We start from the raw sequence: 26,236 nt of genomic DNA, 5'->3' as shown, positions 1-26,236 counted from the left end.
CATCAGTCAACCAAAAAGGAAAAAGACAAAAAGAAGAAAAAACCCAAACAGTAGGTTTATCCAGCAGTGGCTGGATACTGAGATAGGGGTGTTTAAGCTAAAGACTAGTTCAATGTTTTGTTCTAGATATACTAGTCTGACAGCAAACCTTAAACATGCTGCAGATAGAAACTATACAGTTAGCTTTACTTCGAAAAATCTGAGTTAATTGAAAACTCACTACCAACTCTGATATTCTTGACACAGCTACAAAAATAATAATTTGATGGTAGGTTGATCTGAAACCACACATCAGTCTAACCCAAAAGCACAGACAACCTGTTTGTTGCAGCTACATCTATAGCTTTATAGAGTATGTCCAGTAAAACAAAATTATTTACAATATTACTCAAAAATCAACCAACTTATGAATGAGTTATTTTGCTGTTTGCCTAAACCCCATTTTTTTCTGACAATCTATCCATAAACACCTTTGTATAAGTTGCTCAGTTTCAACTATAAGAAGTGAAGCAAGAGTTAAACGCTGCCACCTGAAAAAGTATGCTCAATTTAATACATTAATTATTAGAGAAATTTCATTGCCAGCAAATAATACATGACTAGATAGGTCTGTGGAATAGTGACATATATTCTTAAAAAGTGTATTATCACTGTTAAGAAGCCACACTTTGAAACTACACATATACTGTAGTCTTTGTCATGTTGCTTTGCTTTACTTACCATGTTAAAAACTGTGATGTCCAATACACAACACGCCAGAAAACTGGCATAATTCCATTAGGAATGTAACTCCAGGGTTTAAAGCATTTTTGCTTGCTGTAACAGTGTACAGAAACTTCTTATTAGTTTTAGGGCCAAAAGTATAAAATACATTTTCTATAAATTCCTCTATCTAGAAAGGTCTTTGAAAAAAAGCATAGAAGTAATACACAACTATTTGAGTACATAGTCAACCAACAATCATCTCAGAAGAAAATAAACTGAATCACTACTTTAAAGTGCTTACTGCTCTCCTCACCACACATAACATATGTGTACAAGGCAGCTTTCTTAGAGAAAAAAAACAGTAGCTCACAGTCTACAGAGATAAACAATTAAGCAATACAAGCTTATAGTTTTTTCTTTTTGGGCAGTAAATGCTTGCTTCATGCAAAGAAAAATCAACTCCTTAGACAGAAGACTACTCAACTTTAGTTAGTGGAGTAGGTTCTTATGAAGTATCTAGGGGCCCCATTACCTAGCTCTACTACCAAGAGCATTAGCAATTAAAAAAGAAAAATAAAGTGTATTAGTTATTTCTTAATCAGGCTTATATCAACCGTGATTTGTTGAGCCAACACTTCTCTGACAGGTAGCGCTTGCTTCAGAAGACCAAAAAAGCCACAAGAAACTTTTCAGTGAAAAAAAATGAAAGAGCAAAACTCAAAGTGCACATCTACTCTCTAAGGCACTTCATGTTTATTCCCACACCTGCCTGGGTAATAAAGCAATGGTGAGTCAAGGGGCAACACAGTCAATTTAATAAGATTACCTATTGAGAAATAATTGGTGTTTTCCAGGGTTGAACTAGTTAAGCTTGAGCTGTGGGTTTTTATGTACACAGCCTAAATAGTTTCAAAACTATCAAATTACCACAGAATGATAGTGTGACTACAGGTGTCACCTGAAGTTTTAAGATCTGACATGTATCAACACAATATCTGCTCAAACTTACACTGATATTGCTATTTGAAATACTCAAGTCATATACTGTAATACAACATCCACCAGCATGTTCTGAAACTGTAAGTAAATAGAAACGCTATTGAATAGTTTTCAAATTGTGTATTTACCTAAGTATGCTTAATTATTGTAAATTCCATAGTCTTAAATAAAAGGTACAAAGTTGTGTCACTAAGTCTGGCATTTTACTGTTCTTCCATGAATATACAACAACCAGATAGCCTCTGCTGTGGTGCAACAGAACTGGCAATACATTGCATGGATGGATCAACTGACATCTCAAATGCTCTAATTGTCTTACAGATAACTACACTGCATACATCTACATCTACAACATACAGAAAGAGCCAATAGCAGCTAAAGAATGAGCAGCCATGGAAAGAGCCCACATTCACCATGTTTTAGGGATTACTTCCTTCCTGCCAGAAGACAGCAAGCAGACTATCATTACTCTGGTAGAATGTAGTAAATTTCAGATAATTCTAATTACTATGTGTGTGTGTACACACAATTATAATAAGCAATTGGATATACTGTTTACATATAAGACAAGTCTACCAATTTCATTCATAACGTGCAAAATTAGATTTTCAGGTCTAAAGTCTTTAAGACTCTGGAGGAAAGAGAACCATTCACCAAGGTCTGTCCTCACAGATAACCAAGACAGTTTGAAAAGCTTAGTTCTACTGCTTTAACAACAAGATAGAAGAAATCTAGCATGATTTAAAAAAAAAGAAAAAAGAAAGGAATATTTAGGTAATCAGTTAGAACAACTGCATAATTCTACCAGTAGATGTAGATGCATTTTTCTTCACTTCTTCGCTCACCTTCCTGTATGATTACAATCTTCAGGTGTCATATCACACAGATAACCCTTGTTTATTAGGTTTTATATCACAGTACACTCCTATCATTTAAAAGAAGAAAATCGTAAAACACTTCTTGAAAAATTATCTAATGAGGAAAACATATAGCTCATACCTTGGAGCAAGAGAAACATAAGAGCCATTACTTTCTGCAGGGCTGGAATTAACAGCAAGTTTGCACCGATTATAAATAGTCTGCAAGACAGTTAATTTTACATCAGTGATCAAAAATGTATAACATCTATTTAAAAACAATAAGACCCACTTTAAAAGACATTTTCTGTACTGCATTTGGAGCAAATATAGTAATAAACCTTCAAAACAACATGCAATCTGCAGGACAAGTAAGTAAACACATTGGAAGTGTTTTTGTTACCTAAAGAGATAATTTATATTGAAAAAAAAAAATAATGAAATTTTAAAGCATCTGAAATATGTTTTTTATCAGGTGAGATCAACAAAAAGTAACGTTAGTTGTAAGCACAGATGCTGTCATGCAAAAAGGTAACAAGTGTTTATTTTAGTAAGATACTTTTTGGAAAATTTATTTGATGTTTAAGAAATTATTAGTTAAAAAAAAAAATACACATTTTACACATCTAAGCAGGAAATCTCACAACTCTCTTACCGTACTGACATCCAGAGGCAGTATAAATACAATAAGAAAGCAGAGATACCAAGCCAATAACGTTGCTATGATCACCAGCTTATGCTGCTTCTTGAAGTCTCCATACCGATGAAGCAGGAATAAGGCCAGAAAGAAGACAAATACTATCTCAAGGCCCAACGCTACCCCACTCATTATTGAGTGTTCACCACAGCTGCACAGCGCAGCCCACTTAAAAAGGCAGATCAGAACTGTAAGACAGAAAGACATTTAATTACATTAAAATCTCTGAAAGATATTTATGCAGAAAAGAGTTGTTTAACAGACATTTGTTAACCCATAACTAGACTTTTCTTACTTCACATGACAAGAGTTCTGATCAGATGAAGAACAAGATTTTTAGCAAGGTGTTCTAAAGTTCTCTGCAGAAATCAAAATATCATGTCATTTCAATTTTGTCACTTCTAGCAACATACTCATCTCATCTCTTATTCACCTACCTGACATACAATAGATCCAGAAGTCAAATCTCTGTCTTTAAATAAGATTATAAGCGTAATGCTTAAGTCCAGTAATAAATAAATAAATACATACATACATATGTATATTCTGATTTTTTTTTGTTTTAGAAGAAATCAGCAAATTTGGACAAAGGGTTACATGTTTAAATTAAATGTTTCTGCAAAGCTAATGAGCAACTTTATTAATGGACCATTCCTTAACTATGCATTTAAATCCTGCACTCAAGAGAGCATAAAAGTACAGTGCAGTACATGTTGCATGTACTTGCGAGGTACCTCTTTTAGGTTTCAAATTTCATAGGGTAAAAAGGTAACAAGCTAGCTAATTCACCTGCCTACTGGTGTTCTATCATAGAAACAAAGGTTTCAATTAATTTGTTACTAATCTGCCCATGATACATTGTCGGTTTGCTTACACTTCTGGGTTTAGTTACTCTGCGTTACATTCAGGATGGCTAGAAGCATCTACAAACCTGGTACCAGTGCCATTATGCGAAGGGCCAGTAAGCTGCACAAACCTATTAGGGAAAACTTCACTGACGTGTCACATTGTCAATTAAACTGCTTCTGACTCTTTTTAATAAGCATCTTTTTTACCATAGCACTTCACACATTATAAATAAACAAAAGTTTATTACTCTGGTCAGACTGGCTTGGTTCTCCATCAGGATTACCATCATAGCTGGTTTGATTTAATGGAAATAGCATATGTTTTGCTATGGCTTCCCCACTGCTGTATTTTCAGTGCTTTCACTATTCATTGGAACTTGATAGATTTTTTTTTTTTAAATGCTACTACTAAAAGATTTCCTCAGTTGACTTTTAAATCCCTTCAGAATTTGTATAAACTTACTCTTCTACCAATCTCTCAGTATACTGCTTAAGCAGATCTTCTATGGATGAGGGCACCCAGCAGTGAGATGTGTCTTACTTCCACTACAAAATTCCAAAGTTTGTGATGCTAGTACTTCTTTTAGGACACATAGGACAATTATTTTATAATTTTTTTCTCTCCAATTTTGCTACTTTCACGTTTAATTTCAGAATAGTAAGAGCAGTCTGTTTACTCCATATTGGCTGCTATACACAAAGCACCCCATATTCTGAAAATAGCTTGAGTTACCTTGCTATTTCTTATGAAAGATGCATGTCCTTTTCACCTTCTGTCTTTTATCTAACATGTTTACCAAATAAACAGAATTTCTGTTAGGTCAAAGTACCCCCATGCTATCTGCCTGTTCCAAATTTTGGCTAAATCATTTGTAAATCCGGGATAGCTAACCTATTTCTTAATCACATATTCTAAGCAAGTCCTTGTCTATTCTGTTGTACCATTGTTGCTTCCTCAAAAAGTGGTCTCTTGTATTTATACTATCATAGCAAATTCCAACAAAAATGAATGGAAAATAAATATTATATATCGACTTTATGAAGGCAGGGCGTTCTGACATATGTAGGTGCCCATTACAGCCACACCTTATACTATGTAAACAAAAAAATTATACAGCATTGTCCTGCATGCAGCCGTAGCAGTCATTTTTCTCCTTCCTAGTAGCTGGTGCACTGCTGTGTTTTTGAGTTTCAGCCTGCGAACAACACTGATAACACCACTGGTTTTAGTTGTTGCTAAGTAATGTTTAATCCCACCAAGGACCTTCTGAGTCTCATGCTCTGCCAGGGAGGAAGGGAAGCTGGGAGGAAGCAGAGACAGGACCCCCGACCCAAACTAGCAAAAAGGGGTATTCCATACCACAGCATGTCATGCCCAGTATAGAACCTAGGGGCAGTAACCCAAAGGGCAAGATCACTGCTCGGGTTGGGCTGGGTATAGGTCGGCGGGTGGTGAGCGGTTGTATTCTCTTCCCTTGTTATTTCCTTTATCATTATTATTATTGGCGGTAGCGGTATACAATTTTTTACTATAGTCACTCCTAAAAAGCTGCTATCAAAACAGAAGGTGAAAAGTTTTTGTGCAATATGCTATACTGTTACTACCATGAGGGAACTTAACAAAAGGATCATAAAAAGATAATGAATATGCTAAAAAACAGAGATGGGAATTGAGTTCCACCAAAACTTAGCTCACTTTCAAAGGCAAAAGCAACTTTGCACATGTAAATTACTTTCTCTTCTTGACCTGGTTCCTATTGCAATTACAACATACAAAATGAAAGGCCTAATTTTTTTTCCAGACTGCAACTGATGACAAGTAAGAGTTGTTTTGAAATAATAAAACAGACATTTTCAAAATGACATTTCAAAATTTTTAGATAGAAACCACTTAAAACTAGTTCTCCACACACACAGCTTAAACAGAAAAAAATCCACAAGGTGATATATGGAATGCTTGAGAGGAGCTCTTATTGTGAACTCAATCCTGCCTAATGGGACAGACGTATCTGGGATCCATGCTACTAGAATTAGACCTTAATATACATTACTGCAGGCTATAAAGCCATACCTTCCTGCAGCAAGCAGTATTTGCCTCTGAACTTGGTTGGTACCGCAAAGAAAGGTAAGTTTCTCTCCCATAGCTCTCTTCCTTTTTTTTATTTAGGCAGGCTTCTCGCTATTAGTGCATGGCATCCTAGTATCAGCTGGCTAAAATTCCTGATCCCCTAAAGAACGTTCTCCTGAGAGCAACAAAGTACTTGAGAAGAGTTCTCTCATACTGCACAACCTTCTGCTGCTTAGAACATGTTCCTATCAAGCAATGGCAAAAGGTTACAAAATTCCTCATTCTGAGGGGAAGAGTATCAGCACACTCTGTTTCTGGAGAATAAGGCAGCTACAGATTAATATAAGATCAAAATCTGAAACACTGGCATTGAAGTGCAACTTAACCAATAACAGGCGAAACTCTTTTGCAGACTTAGGACTTTCTTGGTTTCAGACACATACAGAATCAGAAAGTTTTTAATTGCACTAATGGAAGTTTGATTACCCCAATATAGGACATACATTTCAAGATTCTGACATTAAATCCCCTAGAGTCCAAACCCTGTCAATAACTCTTTGCAAGCTCAGTTCACACTTAATTGCCTTGGGAGACTCCAAACTATCAACAATATTGAATTACCATGCCAACGTCAAGACTAACCACTCTCACAACCATCTACATTACAAATGAGCTAACTAATCTGCCTGGTACAGAAATACTCAAGTTAATAAATGAAGCAGCAGAAAATAAAAAAGCCACACTTTCTTAGAGCATTCATATAGAGCATGAAATTTAACAACAAAAACATTCCTATTGTTGTGGTTTAAAACCAGTCAGGCAATTCGTTCACTCACTCCCCCCGCTTCTTTCCCTCCCCCTACTCCCGGAGAGGAGAATCGAAAAGAATGCAACTCCCATGGGCTGAGATAAAAACAGTTTAGTAACTAAGGTATAACACAAATCACTACTGCTACCACCAATAATAAAAATGATAAAGTAAATAACAAGGGGAGAGAATACATCACCTCAGCACCCGCCGACCGATAACTCACCCCACCCCGCCCAACCAAGCACCGACCGATACCTCCTCCAACCCCGCAGTCCTAGCACTTCTGGGTAACTCTCACTTACATCCTGGGCATGACGTGCTGTGGTATTGAATACTTCTTTGGTCAGTTTGGGTCAGGTGTCCTGTCTCTGCTTCCTCCTGGCTTCCCCTCCTCCCTGGCAGAGCATGAGGCTCACAAAGTCCTTGGTCAGACTAAAACATCAGTGTTATCAGCTCTGTTCCCAGGCCAAAAGTCAAAACACAGCGCTGCACCAGCTACTAAGAAGGAGAAAAATGACTGCTACTGCTAAACCCAGGACACTATATTATATTTTTAAAGAACAGCTAAAAAGAGTAGAGCATATCTGTGAACAAGGGACCCTGGTCTCACTAAAGTGGTCTCCAATACCTTGCTAGCAGAAATTTGAGATCAGACTGTACCCCAGTTTTATTCTTTTCAAACTTTGCAGGAAAGCATTTTACCACCAGATTGTTCATTTTGCAGACTAATGTAATTGGTGCTTCAATCCTTCCCAGTCAGTCTAATGTCACACTTTCTGCAGATTTCTCATTTCTGCTCTGGATACTCTCCTCAGTTCACCCACTCCTACAATGAGCTGGAACACAGGCAGCATCCCAGCTAGTGCCTGAGAAGGCCTGAACTGAGGCTAAACACTGCTTCACATGCCTTACTGAAATGTATCAATAGAAGTATAACCTGAGTGATACTCCCTTCATGTACTCAGCTTATTATGCCCTCCCAATTATTTTCCTCTAAGAAACACCACACTGTTCTCTATCTGGTATTTCTGTAGTTAATCAGAAAGACTAACTTAAGAGCAAGCACAAAACTGTACTGATTTGTACCCCTTCCTCTCCTGCAGGCTTCTGAATCTTCAAGGCATTTTGGTTTCCACTACCACACTCAGAAAGGTCTGAAATTTCTTCAAGCTTTATGCCTTTTTAAGTTATCACAGTCACATTATTTCATTATGGAAACTCTTTGTAAATATCATGAAGAGCAGTTGACAAGAGGCTGACCTTACAACAGTAGCTGTTTCCACCATTCTTCCCCAACAAAAACATCCTGAGAAATGGAATAAAATGTCCTACTACAGACCAAATGTAAGACATCAACTGACCCTCTTATCTACAGTAGGCCTATAAGTGAAGTAAGTTAGATTACTTCAAGAATTTGTCCTTAACAAACTGATGCTGTCCTTTACTCAACTACTATATTCTGGATGCTAACAAATAGATTTTGTTCCAGATTTTTCTTCAGGAATTCAAAAGGAAGCAGACTAGCCTGTCATCGCTAATTCTCCCTGTCCTTCAAAATTAGTAATAAAGACAGCCACAATGCTTTTGGTTCTCTTATCTTTGGTACCTCAGCCATTTCTAGAATACTACAGCCTTTTTTCATTGTTCTTGAAGCATTCTCAGGTAAACATCAGATTCAGAAAATTTAGATTTTCAGAAAACCTGGATGCTTTAGTTGAAACACGTGAAGAGCAAAGCAGCTAGAGATCTCCTTGCCTTGCTTTGTATTTTAAACACCATAGTTACATCTGAAAAAAAAACACCTCAAACTGTCACCAAGAAAGTTACCAAACTATGAGATATCAAAGACAGTAATGGATAAAATAAAGTGAGAGCCACAGCATACCAAAAAAACATCTGTGTGATAGCATCTCCCACCTCAAGCAGAGTTCACACCTCAGCAGCAAGCACAAAGTGAAAGCTGCCATGTCCAATAAAATATCAATGCCTAGTTCAATGATGACCTTTACTTCTCTGTCAGGCAATAACCTGCTAGTGACTACTGAGCTTTTTCTAGCACATTCACTTGGCAAAAGAAAAATGAGATGCCCCAACCTCTGACAGATTCTGAAGGTTCAGGACCTGGACAGGGTACTGAAGCCTGCCCTACTTTGGAAAACTATGCTGTTAAGAATTTGAAAGTAACACTTCACTTTACAGACCTGATTAAACCTTTTGGACTGATAGAACTGCTCCAGACTAAAGAGTTCTTGACACTTGCATCTTTAAACAACAAAATGGTCTAAAGACACATTTTAAAAATCTTAAAGAGAGAAGAACAAGAGGTCAAGTGACAATAATAATAATCCCTTCAGCAACTTTCATATCCAAGTCTGCTTTGTGTTGTTGGGGTTTCCTTTTTTCCCTGGTTTCAGGTTTTGAGAGGGGTGGGGTTGGTTTGGTGGTTTGGGTTTTGTTTGTTTTTTTTTTTTACTTATTATACACTGACTCTTGCAGATTGGGGAAATAGTAAGCATTTATAAGCAGATAACAGACAAAGAGCTGCTTAACCCCAGCACATTAAGGAAACTATCTAAAGAAAGAAAACAGCCATAAGCTGCCTGAGAAAACTGACAAGTTCTCTGATTGGACTATTTGGGAGAAATTACTCAAGAAAGCATAATTTGCATAGCTTTGCTCGTCTATGAAGCAACAGTCAATCTATGTACTGATTGACATTTTATTAGTACCTGTAATTTCAACTACATTGCAACGAAGATAAGGTTTTAAACTGACTTAACTTTTAATTGATTGCGTATCAATAGCTAGCAAAACAAGAAAAAAAAATCATAAAATGCTGCACTGACTCCATTTAAAATAGCAGTAATCTCCAGTTCAGAGGGACACTAGGTTCTCCACAGAAGCAGTAAATAAAAAACAAATGCTTAAACAAGAATCATGGAGATTTTTGTGTTCTAAAGCAAGCAGGGACCATTGGTACAAAACCATGCAAAGATCATTTGTGTTACATGGTGTTGCCATGTCCTCTAATAAGGGATATTAACTACCACAGAGGCTGATGTTTTCCTACAGGTCAGGGAAGTACTCTGGAAATAACATACTGAAGAAACCAACTTGGCTGGTTCCCAACTGGAGGAACTCAAATAGAATCAGATACAAAAGCTGTACAGTTGCAGTAAGAATCTAAAAAAAAATAACAGAAATTGCAACCTGGGCTGCCAGAGTAACACAGAACAGGTGTCAGTAATGTGGTCAACCACATGACTGCAATCCTAACATTGTACTGAGGCAAACTCAGACTATTTGGTAATTCAGAGCTTTTTAAAAATTAATAGGATTTTATTCTTTTCAGCAAATTCTTCTTTCAACTTTGGATGCATTAACAGAAAAAAGTGAAAAGATTAACAAAGAAAAAAACAGAAAAACAGGCTGGTGAACAGGGTAACACAATAATCTTTTTTTTTTTACTGAAAAAAAACCACTGCTCTTTTATTTGACTATCCACGTTATAACCCTTAAACAATTGTTCCATTACTTCAGTTAACACTAGAAACACTTACCACAAGCTCTTTCTTAAGATTATATGAATTCTAATTTGAGCCACACTACTATCAATATCTGATTTGATAGTTGCATACGATGTGCCATGTTTTCCATTACCATCTCCAGCTTTACAGGCAGGTCTCTCCATCGTTACGCAGTAAACAAAGCGCAGCATCTACCAGCAAGTGGCTGACTAAGCGTGGAGTTGTAGGTGTGTTCAGAATTAGTTTTCCAACCCCATCAATTTCAAAACAAGCAGTTTGGAGAAAAGGAATGAAGAGCTCCTTAAGAAACCCTGATGTGAATCTGAAACGTGGTGTGAAAAGACCAGAATAAACTGATAGGCCCTCGGTATCAGGCCTTCACAGTGAAGCACAGGAAAACCTTTCACGATAAAATGTCAATGTCAGCGAGATTCCGGTCTTACAAACCAGAAACAGCCACCGCACATTACACCCATTAAAGCCGATCACTGTGTGCCCACTGGCCTGTCAGGAGCACAGAACTAAAGTGGATAGACACTTAACAAACATCAACATTCGTGCTGTAAACCTCCCTGCTCGAGGTCCCTAAAGGAAGGAAAAAAAAATAATCAGGGACTAAGAGCAGAGAGACCAACACGTCGGTTCCTCCCGTCCTCATCGCAGCCCCCGCAGTGTCCCCTCCCTGCTGCTTCCTCGTCAAAGACACCGTGGGTGAGCACAGGGTCTCCCCGCCCCGGACCCGGGTCATGCTCCCAGCCGGGGGGGGAGACACGGCCGCCCCTCATCCTCCCAACAACACCGCGCCCGGCCCCACGCAGGCCCACACCCCGCCGTGACTCGGCGCAGCGGCACCCCCGGCCGCGCCGCTCCCTCACCACAGCCAGAACGCCCTGATCAGCAGCCGGTGCCTCGCGGGACCCCGCCACCCTCCATCCCGGTTGCCGCCGGCCTCGACGCGCAGGTTCAGATGCAGAAAGCGGCGACCACTCCCGGCTTTTTCCGCGTCACAATAACCATGGCGGCCGCCGCCTCCACGTTTGCCCCTCAACACCCGACCGCCGTTCCCCAGCGGCGCTGACGTCGACATCACCCCCCCCCCCCTCCGCCCCGGAGATGGGCGCAAGGCACTGTGGGAACGGCCCGTCCGCGGTGGCGGGGTGTGGGCGTGGGTGCGGGTCAGGCTGACTGACTATGAACTACAACTCCCGGCAGCCTTTGCGGCGGACGGCCACCTGCTTCCGGGAGGCCCGCCCACCTGCGCGCGCGCGCGCGGGGTTATAACGGCGCGGCGCGGCACATCGGGGTTGTGCACTGAGGGGAGCGGAGCGGAGCGTGCGACTGGCCGTCAGCTGTCGGCGACATGTTCAGGTGCCCCGAGTGCGTGCGGCCTCGGCAGCGGGGGGCTGTGGGGGAGCGGGCCGCGCTCTGCCCGCTGGCGCACGGGATGCGAGGGAGCGGGGGAGCTCAGGTTCACGAGCGTTCGCGGGGCGCGGAGCGTCGCGTTCCTCCCGCGCGTTCGCGGCGGGAACTGATGTGTGGTGCCTGGGTGCGAGCCGTTCATGGGGCCGTGGTTGCGGGTCTCCCGGAATGCCCCCCTCCCGCCTCCGTGCAGCACGCGGGGGTGGCGGCGCTCTCGTTGACCGTGGAGCGCTGGCGGGATGGGGTAGAGCGGAGTATCCCGCGCTCCCCCTCCACGGTCCCTTCGTCCTCGGCCCTTCGTCGAGTGCCCCCGGCTGCGCTGAATTTCCGCAGCACGGTCTGTGGGAGAAGTGGGCGGGGGGGGGTGCGAGCCGTAGCGCATCTCTGCCGTCTTTCACCAGCCCCCTGCTCGCCCGCGGAGCCGACCCGGGAACCGGGTTTGCGTGATCCCTGGCGGGTTGGCTGAGTGTGCCTGATGAGCTGACGGCTCAGCGGACCCAGCGCTCGTAATATTAGGGACGTGGGGTCAGTGTGACCGTGAAGTGGTTCTGTGCATACGCGGTGCCTTCAGAGCCTGTCTCTGCAGAAAACACCTCAAAGATATCTTATCTTCCAGCCGCAATGTGTCCAGCAACAATGTGTCCACCAGCTTTTTGTGGGGCTTGGACTGCGACGCCAGCAGGACCTCGGAGCTTCTGGGAGTGTCTGTCCTTAAGAAGGAGAAGGTGGACGATGAAAACACTGTAGAAGATGCGCAGGGGGCATCATCCTGTTCTCACAAACGGCAGAAGATGAAGGAGAGGGACTTTGTCATTGTGCGCCGGCCTCGGCTGCTCCGCGATTCAGGTACCATGACGCTGGTATGCCGGGGCATACCTCAGCCTCCTTTTGGAGCTGAGCTGTAAGCAATGCAAAGACCCTGCCAGAGAGCTACGGGGAACATACAGCGAAGGGTGTAGGAAAGGGACTGGCAGAGAAAGAGCAGGGCTGTAACCTGAAGACCTGGGGCACTAAAAAAGGTTATAGGATGCTGGGCTCCTTTCCCTGGTGTTGAAAAGTTTTCCATCTGCAGAAACTGCAGAATGCAAAGGAAAATTACAGCTCTCTCCAGACCTGGCTAGACCATGATGTGAACCATGACCTTGGTTTAGCTGTAACAGTTATTTTTCTCCTTCTTAGTATCTGGTGCAGTGCTGTGTTTGGGCTTTTGTCTGAGAACAATGCTGATAACACACTGAGAGTGTAGTCCTTGCTCAGTAGCGCTTACCCTGATCAAGGACTTTTTAATCTCTTGTGCTCTGCCAGTGAGGAAGGTCAGAAGAAGCTGAAATGCTCTTGTGCTCTGCCAGTGAGGAAGGTCAGAAGAAGCTGAAATGCTCTTGTGCTCTGCCAGTGAGGAAGGTCAGAAGAAGCTGAAATGCTCTTGTGCTCTGCCAGTGAGGAAGGGCACAAGAAGCTGAGATGTTCTTGTGCTCTGCCAGTGAGGAAGGGCACAAGAAGCCAAGACAGGACACCTGACCCAAACTGGCCAAAGGGGTATTCTATACTACAGCACATCATGCCCAGTGTAAAAACTGAGGGGAGTTACCTGGAAGGCCCAGATTGGTGCTTGGGTCAGGCTGGGCATCGTTCTGCAGGTGCTGAGCAATTGTGTTGTGCATCACTTGTGTTTATTGTTTTTTTTCCCATTTTTAGTTTTATATTCTCTCCCCTTGTTATTTCCCTATCATTATTACTATTAGTAGATTTATATTTTAGTTACTGGACTGTTCTTACCTCAACCTGTGGGGTTTACATTCTTTCAGTTCTCCTCCCGATCCCACCTGGAGGGGGAGTAAAGAGGGGGATGTTTGAGCAAGCATCTGCATGGTTCTGAGTTACTGGCTGGGCTTAAACCATGACAGAATGCTGTCAGATGACCCTGATTTTAAACAAGACAGATTCTGGTTTATAGGCAGCTGTTCTTAAACCTGTCAATCAGAATGTGAATGGCAACACCTTCTGGAGCTCTGTATCTACTCACGAGAAGCTGAGATTGCACCACATCTTTTCAAATAATTCTTGGTTGTTAGTGTGCGTAATTTAAGGAGCAGTTTGCAGTACCTCCTTTTCCCCAGGTACCATGCAAAAGCATAGCTCACTTTGGGCTCCCTTCTGGGAGCCTGGCATGAATAGGAAGGATGGGCATTTCAGAAGAGAATGGGGGAAAGAAGGACCATACACGCCTTAGAATACGTAGGAAGTAACTGAGATGCTCTTGTTTCAAAAATGAGTATATGAGCAAAGATTATTGTGATATTTTTTTTTTCCCCTGGAATTTGTCTTTCTATACCTTTAGTATGTATACTAGGTTGATGTTATGGAAAGCTTTACATTTGCCAGTTGCGCCTGCACAAATATCTTCCTACAACAAAGACATGAAAGGGAGATGAGTAGCAGGCTGATCTCTAATGCTTAGAGATGCAGGGGTGCTTTCTAACAGTCTGTCTCATCAGCAGGCAAAAATGAATGAGTTTTAACTAGAACATTTGCTCTTTTCCTAAAGGTGCTTCTTGGGATACACTTCCAGATGAATTGCTTTTGGCCATCTTTGCATATTTGCCCCTAAGTGACTTGATAAGAGTTTCTGTTGTTTGCAAGAGGTGGCATCGTCTTTCGTAAGTATTACTTCTCATCTTGTAGTACTAAGAAAAACTTTGCTTCCAAAGACTGTTAAATGATCTGGTTCCTACCTTGTTTATTCATATATAATTCAGTTTATGTTATATATGGGTTATATGTATGTATAATCAAAAGATGGCTTGCATATTTCAACATTAGTAAGTTCTGTTAAATAGTTTTCTCGGTCTTTTGTGACACTGAAAACTTTCAGTAGTTGTACTCATGCCTCTCACCCTTTCTACCTCACTAACAAGTAATATTCTGTGCCTTAGGTTTGATGAATCTCTCTGGCAGACTCTTGATCTGGCTGGTAAAATTTTGTTGCCAGGGGTGGTTGGACAGTTGCTGCCTGCAGGTGTTACTGTATTCCGCTGCCCACGATCTTCTATTGGGAGCCCATTGTTCAAAACAAGCAAGTAAGGATTTTTCTGCATGTTCTGTATCCTTAAACATTGTCTCTAATATTCACAATTTCTCTGTATTTTGGTTTTAAGGTCTCCACCAGTAATAGCATTTGTGCTGTCTCTGGAGTGTGAAAGAGCTGATCAGTAGTTAGATGTGTTGAAGCAAGAGGATCTGCATTCACCTGTCAGTTGTTTAAAACTGAGTTACTGTGATTTGTTTGAAAATATCAAGCAACCATCGTTCAATGTAGTTTGTATCTTGTAGAACCAAGAATTGTTAGCATCTCCAGTGTTTTTATATGGAACACTCAAAAAAATATTTAACTCCAGCAGGATAGACTGTCAGCTGTTATGATGAATCCTGTAAATGTCTTGAAGTTAAGAGGTCTCCAGTTTTGGGTGGTAGCTTAACAGTAGTCCCAGTGAGCTTATTAGTATGTTCATGTACAGCTGAATACAAAAGTATTATTTTCTGCAGGCTTTGCACAGCTTTATTGTAGGGGATATATTTATGGTCTGGGGGATTTGTGGAGCAGGTTTTAATGAAATTTTTGTAACCTGCCTTTCTCCTTTTTCTTTCTGTTTTTTTTTTGTAGACCTCTCAAACTTCAATGTATGGATTTGTCGAACTGTACAATGTCTGTTGCAAGTCTCCAGAGTATTCTTAGTCTGTGTGAAAAGCTGCAGAACCTCAGCTTGGAGGGGCTAGTGCTTTCTGATGACATCATCGAGTGAGTGATAAGTTTGGGAATATTCAGTAAATACCTCCCTTTCAGTGCTATCATTTTGTGCAGGCTAGCAAAAGAATGCATTTGAGAGTTGTTTGTTGTGGGAGCCTTTTTAAATTGCCATATTTAGATATCTGACAGGGCTAGCTGGCAGGCTAGATGAGCTGCCTCATTTCTCTCTATCATCCAAGAGATGAGGTGAGGAGCAGATACCCCTCTGGAAGAGTGTTTCTTGGTGCTGGGCTTCTTTTTTTATTCCCCAAAGCAGGAGAAGCCTGCTCGTCTCTCTAGGGTTTACGTGTCTGTTGGCTGTTCCCACAGCCAAGCTGTACAGCGGAGCTACTATCATTTCCCCATATCTGTGCTCCCAGGAGAACTTTCTGTTTAGCATGCAGGTTCTTTTCTGTTTTAAGGGGTCTCAGCAGCTCTCCCACCAGGTGCTTGTTGTACTTCTGCACTGGTTCTCACTTTTTCATTGAACTTCACTTGTAAGTGTCTTAAAATTGACAGTCTGTCAAGGAGATGAACTGTTGCTGTTGTGACACTAATGTTGCTGTAATGACACTAATGGGCATGCAGTAAACCTCCTGTTCAACCACAGCAGGTCATTCTGGAGGTGCCAGGGACCATAGCTCGGATGGTAGAGACTCTGGGTGTCCAGTTTCCTATTCTTGAGCTTTCTGATGCCTTTCTTGCTCCAGAGAAGAAAACAAAAAGCAACCCCACAAAACAAACCAACCAAACATGCAAAAAAACCCAAACATACAAAACCCAAACAGAACTAACAAATTCCCAGAGCACAAATAAACCAATGTTAGTTGGCTTTTGATACCAGATGAAAAGTGCCTGAAAATGAGTACTAATTAGGGTTGGAATTTTATTGCCTTATCCCTGGCAGTGTTAAAGGCCAGACTGGACAGAGCCTTGGGTGATAATGGTGTAGGGTGAGGTTACCCTGACCATGGCAGGGGGTTGGAGTTAGAGGATCTAAAGGTCCTTTCTAACCCAAACCATTCTATGATTCTGTGAAATCTAGATACTGGATGTAAGGGATTTTCCAGGTTTTTCCACTTGCATGTCTGTTGTAACCTTGCAGACAAGTGCATGCAGGGGGGATGCTGTTTGGACATGTGTTTTGTTCTCAAATAATCTTCATCTTGCAGAGGGGTGGCTTCAGAAATGGGATGGTTACTTTGTCTTTTGTAGAGGTATAATCATCTGTGATAAGCCATGGTGTGTGTTTAATGTTATACAATAGGAGAAGGTGAAAATAAACTGTTTCCTTTTAAACTTAGCAGTTATAAATATGCAGACCTGTCAGGAATGTAAGGTAAATAGGCAAGTATCCCTCTCAAAGTTGTGCTGTGATGCAGCAGCTGGAGTTGAGATCTTTAGTGACTCTCAGGTTGGTCAGGTTACTAAAGATGCAGTGCCATGTATTTAATGAATAATTCTGTGCCTGGGGTTTTAGCCCTTAAAAATAATCATACTTCCTAACAATGCAAGCAGTGTTCCAATATTAAAATTGTTTCCCTTTTTCTTCCCTACAGATATATTGCTCAGAATCCCAGTTTGGTGCGACTAAATCTCTCTGGGTGCTCAGGGTTTGCTGTAGAACCCTTGAAGCTGATGTTGAGCAGCTGTTCTATGTAAGACAAAAATAGTTTTTGCTATTCCTGTTTCCTGCTCTTCCTGAGAAAAACTATTCTTTTTAATTCTTTCCATATGCATCCCAATTGTACTTATCTTTAATATCTTTTTCTTTTCTTTTTTCTTTTTTTTTCTATGAGCTGGCTTCTCTTCCTAAATGCCTACCAGTTATTATTAGCTGAATAATCAGTTTCTTTCCATCAAGCAATTTGTTCTTTAATAACAAAGACGTACTTCAGCAGTTTTTCATTAATTTCTTTAATCGTCCTCAAAGGAAGTCTGCTTGGTATCATGTAAAGTCAATTTTCTTGAGAAAAGCAGTACATGATCCTCACAAAGTGAGAGTGTGTTTTGGAGCTGAAAAGTGGAGTTGCAGAGCTCCCTTTGCAATCAGAGTGCAGTGTGAATGGCAGAAAACATCATGCTTTTTCATTCGTGATCCTTCAGTAACCTTTCACTTTATGAAGCACTGTGCTCAGATTGACGGTGCCAGTGATTAAACCATCTGCTGGCAGGAAATCACCGAGCTGAGCCCCAGTCTGTCTGGGATTTGTACCCTGATCTTTCTGCTGACTTCCTGTGAGATGCTGGACAATCTACTTAATTTTTGCTTCTGCAAAAGCACATTTTTAATCAAAGTCCAAGTGAGTGGGCAGACAAAGCCTTCATCATTCACTGCCTCTCATGGGTAGATAATGCTTTCTATTGCTCGGATCATGAGCTCTTCAGAGAATGGCAGTCCATACAGTGCACAGTGGATAGCAGATGGCAAACCTGATCTGAGGAATGCTAGTGGCAATTTAACTGGTTGGGGGGGTGGGGTGGGGGGGTGGGTGTTTTTTATTTTTTTTCATTTACATAACGACTGTAGCCACGTGCTCTGCTTCTCCTGTCCATGGTGTATTTGTCCTCTGGTTAAATCTACAACACCTGTACACAAAACAAGCATTTTGTCTGAGCTCCAAATGGTGATAGGCTATAGGTAATTGAGCATGTAAAGAGAGTTAAGTTCACAGTGTGGCTAATGCTTATATAAAAATGTGAAGTATTTTATGCTAATGAGGATTAACTGGTCATCTGACCAATGCTAATAATGGATAGCCTTTTTCTCAATGTGAACATCTGTTCAGTAGTAACAGATTCAGGTGGCAAACTGAGAAGCAAGTTGAAAAAACAGTGTCTCCCCATGGCAGTCCCTGGAAAGAACCATTTTCTTCCTAAGATATTATTGAGTCATTCCAGCTGGAAGTAGCCTTGGGAAGTTATTTTAACCCCTTGCCCACAGCAGGGTCTAAATCCAGCACTGGCCAGGACTTTTCTCTGGCTAGATCTTGAAAACCTCTAAAGACAGGCTCCACAGCCTTGCTGGGTAACCTGCTGCAGTGCTTAATTATTATAGTAAAGTTTGTAGTCACAGGTACAGTTCAGTTGGTAGTAGGTGTGTTACAAGTTTTTGCCTTAAAAGTTTCAACTGTAATGGATAATATCAGAACTCAGACATCGTTTCAACTGTAATGGATAATATCAGAACTCACACATTTCTTCTAAATGACTCTGTTCATTTGTGTGTAGGTTGGATGAGCTGAACTTGTCCTGGTGTAACTTCACAGATGCCCATGTCAAAGCAGCAGTCAACCATATTACTTCAAAAGTAACCCAATTAAACTTAAGTGGATACAGACAGAATCTACAAATTCAAGGTAAATAGCAGCATGGCAAACTCTTGTACCATTTTATAATATAAAGCAAGAGGCTTTATGTTTTCTTCTGGATGGCATCCTCTGTGAATACAGGAAAAATCATGCACTAACACTGACTTTGTGCTCTGTGTAGCTTGATGTGCTTTCTGTCAGACAATCTTACTCATGTCTCTGGCTTAGCCATGAGGGGTGGGATGATGTGTCTTTTGAGTTTAAAAACAGTCAGATGAAAGCTCATTTTATCTTCAAGTGAAAGGTGTAGCCCTTACTTCAGAAGTAAGGCATGGAATCGGGATACACTGGATCCCATGCTCCACTGCGAATTAGCTTTCCAGATAAGGTACTTGGAGTCTTCTTAAGAATTCTGCTGTTGTGGCTGCTGAAGACATCTTCCAAAAGGGAGCAGTCATAGTTACTACTGATATGATGGCCTACCAGCTAATTTAGAAGGCAAATAATCTCGGTAATCAATATTAACTATTTACTTGATAATAGTTCTAAGAGGAAAAGTTGGGTAAGTTTGCAGCGTTGTATAAAATACAGAGAAATCTAGATCTTGGGAGAGAGCGCAACAAAAGTATAGGTAAAAGGTGAAATGGGTTAGGTGATAAAAAGAAATTAACTTTCTCAATGCGCAAATGTGGCAATAGGACATTGGCTGACGCACAGGTAGGTAAACACAGGCAGAAATTTTTTTCTATATGCAAGAATTTCGGGCATCTCACCATTACTATGTCTTGGTAAATTTCGAGAGCACTATCATTTGAATTATTCTCTTGCTAAGTTGCTGGCACAAGTGGCTTTTAGGAGTTTTCTTCTGACTTGATGGGTCAGTTTTTCCGAGGATTTAAAAAAAATGCCTGTAAGGTATCTTGATAGGCAGACTGGATGCTGTAAGTCTTAAGTGCATATCTTTTTAACAAAAAGTTGTGTTTCAGCCGTGGAGCTCCAGTAAGAGAAGGTATAAATGAACATTTGTGGAAGTGAGCAGGGTGTATAAAGCACATTCATCGTGTTAGTGAAAAATGGACTGACTCTGAGTGTCCTGTTTTCAGATGTTCAGACACTGGTGGAAAGATGTCCTTTACTTGTCCATTTAGATCTAAGGTAAGAAGGCCTTTGCAGCTTGTCCTTAAATTGTATGGTTCAGGGAATTGCCGATTCTATTGTAGTGCAGTAATTGTGTAGCAATAATGCATGATTGTGTAGGATTGCACAACCAGTAAGTACTTTCTATGCTAAACCTACAAAAGATTTGTTTTCTGGCATGGCCTAATCTGGAGCAGGTAACTCACTTGAACGTTTCTTTCTTACCTCAACATAAATGTTATATACAGGATTTGTAAACTAGTAAGTCATTGTAGCCAGTAGGTAGAGTGGAAGAAAGCATTTAGGTGCATGCAGTTTATGAGTCTAGCATCGTAGAGAGGGTTTAGTTCAATTCTAATATAAATTTGTTTCTTGGCCATAGAACAGGGGCGGGGGGGGGGGAGGAAGGTGTATTTTGATTTTGACCTAGTCAGTTAAAGTATCTTGAAATCTTGGTATGTGATTTTTATGCCTTTTTATGGCATGAGTTCTGCTGCTGAATATCTGCCTGCAGAGAAACTTCTGCTTCAGTGAAGATTGAATCACTCCCCCACAACACACACACTAGATATGGGTTATTCATCTTGAACAAAAAAAATACTTCAGTGGTAGACAAAGAATTTTATATTCATTAAGTTTCTTAGCCTGAATTTTTGAAATGGCAGATTTACTGCTCCTTTAAACTTAAACTTTCATGTGCTCTTGTGTACAGTGACAGCGTGATGTTAAACCCTGAGTGTTTCAAGTATTTCCATAAACTCAGCTATCTACAGCATCTGTGTCTTAGCCGATGTTATCAGATATCCCCTGCTGACTTAGCGTAAGTAATCTCTAAATGGCTTTGATTTACTTCTCAGAGTATAAGTTAATTTAAACTTGCTTTATTTTAGGCTTAGAATTGCAAGCACTGTTTTGAAAAACTTACTGGTGTGAGGAACTGGGAATAAAGAGCTGAGATAAAATAACCTGACTGCTACAGCACATACCTTTGAGAGTCCAGGCTAGAACCAAAAGCATCTGCAATAATCTTTCTGTGATGTGTACTCACAAAACTTGCAGTTCAGTGCATGCATCATGTCTTCCCTTCATGGCATTGAACTAGTGGTACTCATTACCATGAGGTACAGCTACAGGTACTAGTCCTGCCAGTGACCAGTATTGGTGTCAGTATTAGGCTTTCAGGTGCACAGCAAGGAGAGTATAGTTCTTTGGAAAAGTTGTTGACAGTACTTGCTGACTAGACAACCTGTTTACATTCCTTTGCCTATTCTGTGCCTGTATCGGTTATTGGCTGCAACTGAAACACAGCTTAAATTTACTTGCTTGTGAGGTGGTTTGTTTTGTGGTTTGTTTTTTTTTTTTTTGCCTTTTATTAGTATAGCAGCTATCTATCTCAATCCTTTCAGGAGGGATGTCAATCCTAAGGAAATGATCAACAAGAAAAAGATTGTGAGAGGAACAGGGCTATCAAAATGGGAAGCTGAAGAACCTTTTCTGTAGAGTGCGTGCTGTCATGGTGATAGCTTGTGTGTCTCTGCTTTTCAGTTTTGTCCAGTACTTGCTTATAGATACACAGTTCACATGATGACTGGGCAATCAAGAAGCCAGGGCTGGCTAGTCACCAAAACATGACAACAGATTGGAAACTGATAGTACATAGGGGATTGTGTCCTCTGAGCCGCATTGTGAAATTTTATCTGGGGCAATTCCTTACACTTGTTCTAAAGTTCAGGGAAGTTAAAAGGGAGGAAACAGTTCATTTTCACTCTATGTGAGAGAGAGAGAGAGAGAGCAGCAAGAAGCAATTTATTCGGGCCATTTCCAGAATTATCAATGCAGAGAACTAGTTCCAATTAAACATGTGCTTTTAAAAAGTAGGAAAAGGAATTTAACTTAAGTAGTTACCATAATTCTAAAAAAAATGCAGAAATACAGTTATCTAGTTTGGGTACAAACTGGAAAAAATCAGGTTCATTATTAATTTTATGGTTGTGTTGTATTTTTTTTCCCTCTTTTCTAGGGAACTTGGTGGAATTCCAACATTAAAGACTCTTCAGGTATTTGGAATCGTGACTGATGGCTCCCTAGACGTCCTCAAGGAATCTCTTCCTGACGTAGAGATCAATTGTTCATACTTTACAAGTATCGCAAGGCCAACTGTTGGTAGGAAAAGGAGCCATGAGATTTGGGGCATCAAATGCAAATTGGCACTGAGAAATTTTAGTGGCTTATGATCATGTACAATGCCCTGGATGCAATAAACATACTGTGTGTAGTGAAGCTCCTTAAGAACCAGAATGCTGGAGCACTTTCAGTGATAGTATTGTTATTGTAAAACGCATTCTGACTTGATCTTGTGCCTTAATGTAGTTTCATAAATATTCTCACAGTATTTTTTTACTGACAGCCTTTAGAAACCTGATAATGTGGGAGCGATTGTGGACTTCTTTTTTTCTGTAACTGGGGATATTTTTTCAGAAGTACTGTGAAACAGCTGTTGTAATCAAACAGTGCCAGCCTCTAGCGACTGTTGCATGTTCTGATGCAGCTTTTGGTGCTTTGTGGTGTTCTAAAGGTGCTTCTGGTTGACTCTACCAGTTCTACAGCTCTTGAAATGGCTTGTAGGGGTGCTAGATGTTTTAATATGGCTTACTAAGGAATTGTCTTTGTCTGAGTTTGTGGACCTCAAAGTGAATTATGGGGTTAAACCCATTTAAATGCTCAGTTGAACAAGATATGTAGTAAGATGAGAAGCTGCCCACTGTTTGTGAGAGACAGAGTCCTGAATTTGAATTTACCAAGCCTGAAAACAGAAAATAGATGTTGAGAAAGGAGATGTTGACAGGAAAGCAGCTAAATAATGCAGAAGAGAAAAAGTAATATAAAGGGGCCAGTGAAATTTTTCTTGAGCAGAGCATAAAGATAATACCTGTCTTAATATTCTTATTAGCAAAATACACTTTGAAAAACCCATTCAGAACAAGCATCTGTAAATGTAGATGCTGGTTATCAATTCTTTCATGGTGTGTTGCTGTTTTCTGATACAGTAAGGTTCTGCAATATTGAAGCTTCTGTGACCTTGATCAAACTTCTATGAGCTTGATAAAAACTCGTAAAAAATATTCTCTTGCTTCTTTTAAAGAATAAGATCTTTCAACTGCAACTCATAAACTGTCAGGAATTTTGCAGGAGGAAGACTCAAATGATTATAGATCTTGGACCAAAACCTCAGACTGCAGCGAATGCTGAAAGGGGTAGATGCTTTGGTGATACTAAGAAACATCAATTTATTACTTTTCTTCTGGTAATAGCTTATGTCTGTAGTATCACTTCTCTTGTATCTGTAACACTAATCAGTATGGGCTAGTGTTGGGTTTTGTTGGTTTGGTTTTTTTTTTTGAAGTCCTGTGAAAAGATGAGTAATTGTCCAAAACCAAACTAAGAATATGATCATGAACTTTTGTCTATGTCTATTATGATGGTCCTTTTGTATAAGCATGGAATGTTCCAGCAAATATAAGTGTTAGTTGAGAAGTCCTGGGGTAAAACTTGCACCCTGTGTAGGACATGAAGATGCTGCTGTTGTTTCTGTGAATGCAGCAATCAAGCAGATGGTATTTATTCATGGATATTTAAAATGAGCCTACAGCATTACTGTGGGGTTGCTGCATAGTTTATAGTGTTTCCCATCTCAATCTGAAGAGATGTGCTTGGGAATAAATACCTGGTAGTACAGAACAGATTCATTACTGTGGAAAGATTGTACAAGTACTAGAAATTAACTTTACTTTCTATAGTACAGCAAATACATCATTATCTTGTGGTTTGGTTTTTACAAAGTCTTAACTGTGTTGGTGACCCTTAGAATCACAGAAGGGTTAGATCTGGAAGGCACCTTAAAATTACATAGATCCAACACTCCTGCCATGAGCTTTACACTAGACCATGTTGTTGTTTAACTCACTACTGGGCTTGTGTCCCTCACAAAGGAGTTAATGGACAATATGCCTTGTGAAAACTGGAGTGGAGAAGCAATGGGAGGTTGGATATTGGATACTGTGTTGCTTCAGTTTGCCTTCAGTTTGTGCCTTAAATTACTTCAAAAGTAAATCTCTGCAGCTCAGCACTAGTGTAAATTCTTCTTCCTATGTATCATGTAACTCCATACAACTTGTTTTGCATTTAATAAAGATCTGAAGAATTGATACCTTGTACAAAGTGAAGGAAAATGTTTTTCCATCCATAACTTTCCACCAACTTTGTCATGGGTTAAAAATGGAAATTTTTAGGGAAAATCATGGTTTAGAGGACAGGGCATTATCACCAGTGTATTTTGAATTTAATAGGCTGTGCTTTAAAACCCTGTACAGAGTTGAGGCAGTAGTATGGCCTTTAGAAGGAACTTGCTGGTTATTTTGAGTATGAGGTTCAGTGGTGAAAGAGAACAAAACATTTCTATTGCAAGGCTATGGGTTATGATGGCAGTTGTAACAAACATGCAATGGAAGCTGTCTGGGTGAGGTACACCACTGCCCTTTTCCAAAGTGAAAAAAGTTATGCGGTAGCTCTAAGCAATGCCTACCAGAAGCTGCTACAGTGATGTTTGTGTTTTACTACAGCTGTTATTTACAACCGCACAATAAAGCTGTTATTTACAACTGCACAATAAATGAAAAGAAGCTTAACACCTGAAATGCTTTTGAAAGTTGAAATAAAGCACAGGACAACTTCTTGCATCTATGATGTTTTTATTCTTTTATTACATAATGCATACACCACTTTTTAAAAAAAAAAAGCAAAGAATGACAGGTCTAGTTTAGCAGAACACATTGTGGACTGGCATTAAATGAAAAGACCATGTATCTGATTCTGCAGGTAGAAAAGGTGTAGAATTCACTGCCAGTCCAGCCAGATTAAATCAGTGTTAAACCAATACTCAGTCCTGTCACAGAATACTGTCTACCAGGTAAGGTGTCTGTACTGCAAATCCTTTGTAATAAAGGAACCTTAAAAAGGATTCTACAATTCTTTAATAAAAAAGGTAGCTGCTTACTGTTTATCTATTATAGATCTCTGAATCATCGTGGTTACTTAAATCAAGCATTCACCAGTAAATGCTTTAACAGAAGTGCAATTAAACATAGCCAAAACCAGTAGAGGCCACTCATGAGTAGGTCAGCTTTGCATTTTGCTACGTAAATTAGGAATCTGACTCTGAAATCTCTTCCTAAGCTCTAAACAGATCATACTTTGAGTCTTCAGGGTCTGAAAACATTGTCTTTTAGTCTCAGCGTTCGTAACAAGGAATGACAGGCATCATTAAGTCTGAACATACACACCTTGATCAGACTAATCAGTCTCTATTAATACATTAAAGCACACAAATGTCTCTAAACAAGGTCTCTGCCAAGAATTTGTCTATGCAGGTATTTTAGTACACTTTCAATACCTAAACCTCTGATCTAACACAGTGGTAAAGTCCTAGAAAGTCATAAGTTGGTCATAAAAATCATTTATTTATGACTTTCAACACAATGGCATTGGAGGGGGGTGTTGAATCTTAACAGTATATTGACTAGTGTATGAGACAGAGGCACATAAACCATCCTGAAATGGTTACAGATGGATTAGGAATAACTGACACACCCCAGTCTCTGTGTAGACAACTTTCTAAAAGATTAGTCTTTTGCATCTTTACATTTAGACCAGTTTTGCAAATAATTTGAGGCATTAACAGCTTTATTCTGATAGTTCCTGAACTTACAAAGTTATGAAAGAGTTATTTGGCTACTTTGATTTTCCCCTTCTGGTCTGCAATTGTGATAACTCAAGCAGAGAGTGTAAATAACTCAATCTGTAGCACACTTAAAAGGTGAAACATACATAAACAGTGACAGCTTACTCAAAAAGCTCCATCAATATCACATTTTCCTAAAATTGAATGGTCTGGTCAAATCAATTTTCTTTAAATTCTGGTTTAGAGTGAATACAAATGCTTAAAACAGTAGAAGGAAAAAAACAGTTTATCCAATTTCTTTACCTATAGAGATCAGTTTACATTTTGTTCGGCAAT

General features: G+C 40.2%; 2 protein-coding genes across 2 annotated transcripts in view; one reads left to right on the top strand and one right to left on the bottom strand.

Annotated features, from left to right (window-relative positions):
* Positions 1–11,359, bottom strand: part of LMBRD2 (LMBR1 domain containing 2) — a 32,652-nt gene extending 21,293 nt beyond the window's left edge. Inside the window, exons 1-4 of the mRNA XM_061469508.1 lie at positions 11,339–11,359; positions 3,217–3,446; positions 2,704–2,783; positions 721–816 (exon numbers count right to left, since the gene is read on the bottom strand). Of these exons, the coding sequence (XP_061325492.1) occupies positions 721–816; positions 2,704–2,783; positions 3,217–3,390 (350 nt within the window). The 5' untranslated portion in view covers positions 3,391–3,446; positions 11,339–11,359. The remainder of the gene's footprint in view (positions 1–720; positions 817–2,703; positions 2,784–3,216; positions 3,447–11,338) is intronic.
* A 513-nt stretch (positions 11,360–11,872) lies between these two features.
* On the top strand, positions 11,873–22,750 carry SKP2 (S-phase kinase associated protein 2). The gene is made up of 10 exons (XM_061469342.1): positions 11,873–12,281; positions 12,412–12,777; positions 14,477–14,588; positions 14,865–15,008; positions 15,593–15,727; positions 17,275–17,373; positions 18,947–19,074; positions 20,130–20,181; positions 20,876–20,983; positions 22,184–22,750. Exons 1-10 carry the CDS (start codon positions 11,873–11,875, stop codon positions 22,395–22,397), a joined length of 1,767 nt encoding a protein of 588 aa, XP_061325326.1. The 3' UTR covers positions 22,398–22,750.
* Positions 22,751–26,236: the final 3,486 nt, after the last annotated feature.

Source organism: Pezoporus flaviventris, unplaced genomic scaffold (genome assembly GCF_033815535.1).
Source record: "Pezoporus flaviventris isolate CSIRO_AGI_PZ_B2104156 unplaced genomic scaffold, CSIRO_AGI_Pfla_v1 ptg000057l, whole genome shotgun sequence".
Lineage (NCBI taxonomy): Eukaryota > Metazoa > Chordata > Aves > Psittaciformes > Psittacidae > Pezoporus > Pezoporus flaviventris.
Note: the sequence above shows the minus strand (reverse complement) of the source record. Positions and strands in the feature narration are given on the sequence as shown.

What these genes read in the sequence shown, in the direction of transcription:
- SKP2 (XM_061469342.1), top strand. Translation starts at nt 11,873, where the DNA reads ATGTTCAGGTGCCCCGAGTGCGTGCGGCCTCGGCAGCGGGGGGCTGTG. An exon ending in CTTTCTGATGACATCATCGA is followed by an intron (nt 15,728 to 17,274) that starts GTGAGTGATAAG and finishes TCTTCCCTACAG; the next exon opens with ATATATTGCTCAGAATCCCA. An exon ending in CTTGTCCATTTAGATCTAAG is followed by an intron (nt 20,182 to 20,875) that starts GTAAGAAGGCCT and finishes TCTTGTGTACAG; the next exon opens with TGACAGCGTGATGTTAAACC.